Source organism: Lathyrus oleraceus, chromosome 6 (assembly GCF_024323335.1).
Source record: "Lathyrus oleraceus cultivar Zhongwan6 chromosome 6, CAAS_Psat_ZW6_1.0, whole genome shotgun sequence".
NCBI lineage: Eukaryota > Viridiplantae > Streptophyta > Magnoliopsida > Fabales > Fabaceae > Lathyrus > Lathyrus oleraceus.
This window is the reverse complement of record NC_066584.1, coordinates 88,296,467-88,303,733: the sequence shown is the minus strand read 5'-3', so window position 1 is coordinate 88,303,733 and position 7,267 is coordinate 88,296,467. Positions and strand designations below refer to the sequence as shown.

The following is a 7,267-nucleotide window of genomic DNA, read 5'->3' as shown; positions in this document are numbered from 1 at the left end:
ATTAATCATTTTTTGCAAATTGTACTGGTAGATTTGTAAAAGGCCCATGAGTGGCGGTGCTGGAGGTTCTCCGAGGACAAGTGATGCATTATATCACCCTGCCAACTTCCTAGTCGCCAGTTCACTCGAGCGTCCGCCGATTATGTGCAATGGTCGCCCTTCTGTTGGAATACTCAATTGTTTATAATGACATGTCCCAACCCATAACTATAGAGGGAAAGAAGTCAAAAAGGAGAAGTCATGTTCTCTAGAATAATATGGGAGGTAACTGCCCACTTCACATGCTCTTGAGAATGAGTATTACTTCCTTAAAACCTAAGACCTAGGCCCAAAAGATTCATATAAATATCTCAACTATCTATAGTTGAGGGAGACATTCAATTTCATCCAAAAAAAACAGTATACATAATTACTCACACCATCTTGCGTGAGTTTGCTCTAACAACATAACAACCCTAAAAACCTCTAATAATCTTTAGTTACAAGGAATTGTCATGTAGCACTCTTAGCAGATACACAAACATTTAAGAAGTAATAATGAAACGATGAGATATTTCCAAAACAAAATCATTTTTTTATTCAATTTCATTTCTTTAATATTTTTTCCTCTTATTTTCTTTCTTTTCAGCTTCCCTTCTCATCCAAACAAAATATAAATGTTGAATGGTTGTAATCGCATTTTTGTAAGAGAAAACATTTGCACAATTTTGATCCCGATGGTGAGGTGGATATGAACCATAATAGATTACGACCCATCCCCACATAACAATAAAACCGTCTTTTTAACACATTTCACATTCACTCTCACTCCTCTTCTCTTTCGCTTCTCAATTCGATCGTCTTCGTCCTGCTTCGGATTCAAAATCACACCTCTACAGTTAGTTTCTCAAATTCCCCTTTTTTTCTATTTTCAATTCCATCAAATTCCGATTCCATATTTTTCAAATCAAATCGTGATTCCATTCCTCACGCGCTGTTTCCATTTTTAAATTATTACAGTCTTTCCATAATTTAGGTTTCAAAAACCGCATGCAACTGTGTAACAGTGATAGTACTAATAATGGATAATCCTTCTGAGGTTCTTGGATCAAAAGGTTTGATTAAAAAACAAGAATTTGTTAGAATCATGCTCCAGTGTCTATATTCATTAGGTTACACAAAGTCTGCATCTTGTTTGGAATTGGAATCTGGAGTTTCGTATAAATCCGAGGAGTTTCAGTTACTTGAATCTCATGTGTTGAATGGTAATTGGGATGAATGTGCTGGTTTTCTTGATTCTATTAGGGATATGTTAGGTGAATCAGTAGAGCCTGCTTTGTTTCTTGTCTTTAGACAGTGTGTTATGGAGTATTTGAAAAGGGGTGAGGATACTCTGGCTTTGGATGTGTTGAGGAAACGGGTTTCTGGGCTGCGGGTGGACCGGTGCAAAATTCATGGTTTGGCTAATACTGTGCTGAGTTTTAATGATACGGAGTTAGGTGTTGTGGATGATGGTGATGTTGGTTGTGATTTAAGAGGGAGGTTGTTGGCAGATTTGGAGAAGATGTTACCACCGCCTGTTTCAATACCGGGTGGAAGGTTGGAGCATTTGGTTGAAACTACTGTTACGGCTTGGGTTGATTCGTGCTTGTTTCATACTTCCTCGAGTCCTGTTTCGCTTTATGAGGATCATCATTGCGGTAGGGAACAGTTTCCTACTACAACCACTCAGGTGAGTTGGCTGTGTAGACTATCACCATTTTAAAGATAAATTGAGCCTGCCTTTTGTTAATGATTATCATGTTTGCATGTTTTGTCAGGTGTGATTTTAAAGAATCTCTGTTGTCGTTGGTTAAAGGCTTAGAGCCTAGATTCTCTTTCTATATTATCTCCCCTTAGACTGTAAGGGATGCACTTTACATTATATACCATGAAAGGGGAAGTTGCATTGCACTGTTTCCACATTCTTATAATGCCAAACTGTGTATAAATTAGAAAAAGCATAAGTGATTGACTTCTGTGAAATAGAGATAATGTGTAGCTAGTTAAGCATCCATATGTTTCTAATTCTTCCACTTACGTAATTGCTATTTTCTTGTACTTTGAAAAATCTGTTTCTTGTCTGCCTGTTTCCCTATCTGGAATTGGTCTATTAGGGCCATATAGAAAGAGATTAATTATTTTGGGTTGTTTTGACTTGGCAATAAAGCATGGATGAGATTCGAAACCATGAAGATAAATGTCCAAATTAAACTTCTTGCTTTGAACATTTAATATATACATGTTTTACTTATTAAATAAGAATGTCCTCTTTTTCCATCACTGCAGATATTAACTGGACATAAAAATGAAGTTTGGTTTGTTCAGTTTTCTAATAACGGGGACTATCTAGCTTCTTCTTCAAACGATTGTACTGCTATCATATGGAAGGTATTATGTTATTGGCATTACATGACACATCTATTTTTTATTTAGACGATTCTTCCAATACAATTGTCTTACTTTTTCTTGGCTTTGATTAAATTTATATGCTTGAGCTCTCAATATGCAGAACAAGAATGGGATTGGCAAATTCATATTTGTACAATATCCAGATATTCACTATAACTTGTAGCGCATTACATGATTTTTCAACTACTGCTAATTCCTTTAACCACTATGGGCATTATATATGAATATATACACAATTATATCTGGGTTAGGTGGAACTGTGTTTTGTATATCTTTTCCTTGCTGACGCCATTACTTCCTTTGTCAATTTCTACATGACAAGTGATTTAGAAATTGTTTCAGGCTTCTATGATGTCAATATTCGAAGACCGGAAAACTTCAAATGGTTATGGATTTTTTATTGCACGATATATTTTTTATACCTCCTCAAATATCATGTATGATGTGCAATAAAATTTCCCTTTTCACGAGACCTGTCGTAGGGCCGGGGATATTTGATACGTTTCTTGAGAGATATGTAGATTTATGAGCTTAAGACAAAGGAAGGGTTTGTTATAGAGCATGCCTGTAAGTAAAGGATTGTTGGATCTCATTATCTTGTCTGGAAGTTTCTTGAAACAAAATATAATGGATTTCTCTTGTTTGGTTAGGTGTTAATATGTATGGGAACATTTTAGGATGTTAGGGTCCGCTTACAAGGTAATATGGAAATGTAAAATAATAGGTTCTGCTGTTTGGTTAGATGTTACTTCTAACTTGGAGAAGACATTGTTACATGATTGTCTGATTCCAAACTAACATATTCCTTAATCCTAGTTACCGGAATCCACTACAAGATTCCTTACCCGAATCCTTATTAGAACATAAGTAGTGAATAAAATAATGATGGAAGAAGTCAATATTGAAATAATAGGTTTATATGTTGGCGTGGTTCATACTTTCCTCTATCATTCACTTTCCACCTATGTAGCACCAACACCTCTGAAAAATGGCGTATCCGCGTCGGACACCGACATTTGTGATTACTATTAATTTATTCATTTCTTTAAATTATTATCGGTGTCGTTGTGTCAGTGTCGGTGCCATGTTCGGGGTATCCGTGCTTCATAGCTCTCCACCGTTCGACTTTACCGCCTTGCTTCCGCCCTTCTATGCATATTCATTGTTCTTCATCAAGTGCTTCTATTTCTCATCGGCATTAGTGATACTTATTCCTGACAACTACTTCCCTCCACCTTTGGAATCCTCTGGCGAGCCCAACCGTCTTTGCTACCTACAGTCATCTCTGGCTGCGCCACACCTTTCCACACGCACCTACAGCCTTAATGTTTCTATTTTCTCTATGGTTTATCCTCCCATTGTAACGAGATTAAAGCTTAGTAAACTTTAGCTTGAGGTGACATGTTAGAATTAGTCACATGTCAGAGTTATTCACATGTTATTATTCCTTAGCTGCACAATATTAGTGATTAGGATTATGAGCAATCATATCAATCAGCATTTATTGTATTTATTCCAATCCTATTATAAATACAGCCTTGTGTGATTTGATTTAGACACAAAAATCACAAATTCAACAGATTTTAAAGACTGTCAAGAGGCTGGTCAGAGCAATTGCTATATTTGATTCTAGGAAAATAGTGAGTCAGAGAAAGTCTATATAACTCCACATAATTTGTGGGATAAAATTATCACTAAACAAAAATGATCTGGATTTTAAATATTAAACTTTTTATAGTGATACTCCCTCTAGAATAAAATGCAAGCAAAAAGGTACATGTACTGTATCTTGTCCAAATTTGGATCAGATACATGTATTTTTTTTGCTTATATTACGTTCGACTGTCAATGAAGATGTTTTGTTTGGATATCTTTTGGAGAATACTACAAGATGTTTTGTTTTGATATCTTTTGGAGAATACTACAAGATGTTTGACTGTCAATGAAGATCAAACTCTAATTGTATCCTGCTACCTTGACTTCAATATGTCAAATTGAAATTCTGCTAAACTTTATCATTCTTATAGCTTGTAAAATTTGACAGGTAATAAAGAAATATAAAATATTTAATTATTTTTCTTAGTCTTATGCTCCAAGCTAAAATATGCTCACGGAGAAACTGTTGAACCACTTGGTTCCTAATGCTGTGAAATACTCATGACAGGTGCAAGAAAATGGGAAATTGACATTGAAACACACACTCTGCGGTCACCTACGAGCTGTATCTTTTGTGGCATGGAGTCCTGATGATACCAAGTTGCTCACTTGTGGGAACATTGAAGTTTTGAAGCTGTGGGATGTTGAAACAGGTACATGCAAGCATACATTTGGGACTGATGGCTTTGTTGTCAGCTCATGTGCCTGGTTTCCCAACTCAATGCAGTTTGTGTGTGGCAGTTTTGACCCTGAAAAGGGCATCTGCATGTGGGATTGTGATGGAAACGAGCTAAGAGCTTGGAGAGGAATGAGGATGCCCAAAGTTGTTGACCTTACCGTTACTCCAGATGGAGAGTATCTTATTAGCATATTCTTGGATAAAGAAATTCGGATTTTACATTTGGGAACCAATGCAGAAAGAGTCATTTCAGAGAAGCACCCTATCACATCCATTTCAGTTTCTAGTGATGGTAAGTTCTTCATTGTCAATCTAAACAGCCAGGAGATACATATGTGGGATGTAGCCGGTACATGGAAGAAGCCAATGAAGTATACGGGTCACAAGCAGTGCAAATATGTGATTAGATCGTGTTTTGGCGGATTGAATAGCACATTTATTGCAAGTGGTAGTGAAAATTCAGAGGTAATTGTGTATTAATTAATTAACTAGTTGCAGCTACTTCTAGAAGCTAAGAAGCAAAATACACCGCAATTCACACTCTACATTTCTTCATTTATGTGATGCAGGTATACATTTGGAATACTCACACTCTACATTTCTTCATTTATGTGATGCAGGTATACATTTGGAATACTCGGAATTCTAAGCCAATAGAGGTTTTATCTGGGCACACCCTGACTGTAAATTGTGTTAGCTGGAATCCTAAGAGGCCACAAATGTTAGCATCTGCAAGTGATGATCATACAATTCGTATATGGGGACCTAGCTTATGAAAAAGAACACACTTTATTAGATCAGTTGAACACAGTGCATATTAGGTTATGAAGCCTAGTTTACTGTATATAGACCTATATTGTTTTGCCCCACCTCAAGTTGTTCAGTTTGAGTTTGTAAAGTCCTGATTTGTCCATGCAGGAATTTTGGCCTAAGTTTTTATCTGTAAATCCTCTTTCCATTTAGTTAGAGCAGAAACTAGAAACAGATGGGTTAAACTTAGGTTTTTACCAGTTCACATTTTATAATAATATTTTTATGACTATGCTTCTTCTTTTTTTTTTCTTCTTATTGTGTTGCTTTTGAGGCTATTTCATTATGGGGTGAGATGAATTCTCGTTTAGTGTTATTCTATAAGTTTGATTGCCAAATATATCTTTGAAGTGGGGGAGTAGCAAACATTGCAATTATTTTAAACACCGATTCAAAAATTGATATTTGATAATGTTATGGAAAATAGTGATATAGAAAATAGTGATATCATAATTTTTGGAATTACTCTATTAGCTCCATGAGCTGTTAGTTTATCACGGTGGAAAGTCATAAAAATTTATAGATCATCTTTGAACGGATTTTAATTAATATAATTTGTGTTAGATCCTTCCTTCTCCCTTTTTCATTTGATACACGAGAGCAAATCCTTCAAAGAGCTGGAGAGCAAGAATTAATTATGTCATTTTTTAAGTTTCAACACTACTTTTACCTCATAACAATCAATCTTTAGACATTTCATTCACTTCATTCAAGCTTTCGCACAATAATCCACAATCGGTAAGTTTTTCATTTTCTTTCTATTTTTGAGTTGTGATTCTTGTATTAGGTAAAATAGATTGTTTAAAATGCATTAGATTATAGTTACATTCAAAATATGTAGCTTTTATAGTCAAGCATTCACATTTGTTGGTGTTCAGGGAATCATCGGGAATTTTCTGCATTATTTACAATTGTGCATTTTTACGGAGATGCATCTTCGGATTTTGCCTTTCCTATTTTACGAAGATGAATCTCTATATTTTACTTGCCTTGATTTTTATATCATTTTCTGGTTTGTATTATTGGTAGAATGGCTTAAAACCAGAACAGATTGAGACACGATCGTGTATCCCAACATGCATTCGTTCGTAAGGAAATGGTAGTGTGCTCGAGGCCACGAGTTGGTGCTAGTTTGTTAGACGCGGAAGCGTCGACTTCACAAGATTTTGTGTCACCTGTTGACCCTCCAACTTATGAAGCGTGTCAAGAGGAACGTCGTCAGGAGGAACCCCATCGAGAGGAACCTCATCAGGCGGGACTTGTTGTTCCTGATATTTATCTAGGAGGCCCATATGACACCTTCTTACTTCATCTCTATGCAGAACACGTTGATGGGCATGTGTGGGTAGAAGATGTAGTTATTTACTTTTATGTTACATTTGTTTCATACTAATTGAGTTGCGACTGATGTTGATATATTTATTTTTATAGGAGTGTGAAATGATAATATTTGTAAACCATGTCAAGAAGATTTTGAACCTGGAACAAAATGAAGACTCATGGTTTCAAGATGTGGTTCGTTACTCTAGGCTGACAGGTTTATACGCCACATGATATAAAACCATCAACCATGGTATGTTGACGACTTTTGTGGAAAGATGGCACTAGAGACGTCATCTTTACACATCCCTCATGGTGAGATGTCTATCACCCTTGATGATGTCTCATACCTTCTGAATCTTCCGATTAGGG

The 7,267-nt window shown here is 36.0% G+C and overlaps 1 protein-coding gene across 1 annotated transcript; it reads left to right on the top strand.

Annotated features, from left to right (window-relative positions):
- The first annotated feature begins 697 nt into the window (after nt 1-697).
- LOC127092677 (WD repeat-containing protein WDS homolog) lies at nt 698-5,807 on the top strand. Its single transcript, XM_051031561.1, has 5 exons — nt 698-877; nt 1,000-1,711; nt 2,308-2,409; nt 4,595-5,230; nt 5,386-5,807. Exons 2-5 carry the CDS (start codon nt 1,061-1,063, stop codon nt 5,539-5,541), a joined length of 1,545 nt encoding a protein of 514 aa, XP_050887518.1. The 5' UTR covers nt 698-877; nt 1,000-1,060; the 3' UTR covers nt 5,542-5,807.
- The last annotated feature ends 1,460 nt before the right edge of the window (nt 5,808-7,267 follow it).

Coding starts and splice junctions, on each gene's coding strand:
- LOC127092677 (XM_051031561.1), top strand. CDS start 1,061: ATGGATAATCCTTCTGAGGTTCTTGGATCAAAAGGTTTGATTAAAAAA. Junction 1,712..2,307: donor TTCCTACTACAACCACTCAG/GTGAGTTGGCTG, acceptor CCATCACTGCAG/ATATTAACTGGACATAAAAA. Junction 2,410..4,594: donor GTACTGCTATCATATGGAAG/GTATTATGTTAT, acceptor TACTCATGACAG/GTGCAAGAAAATGGGAAATT.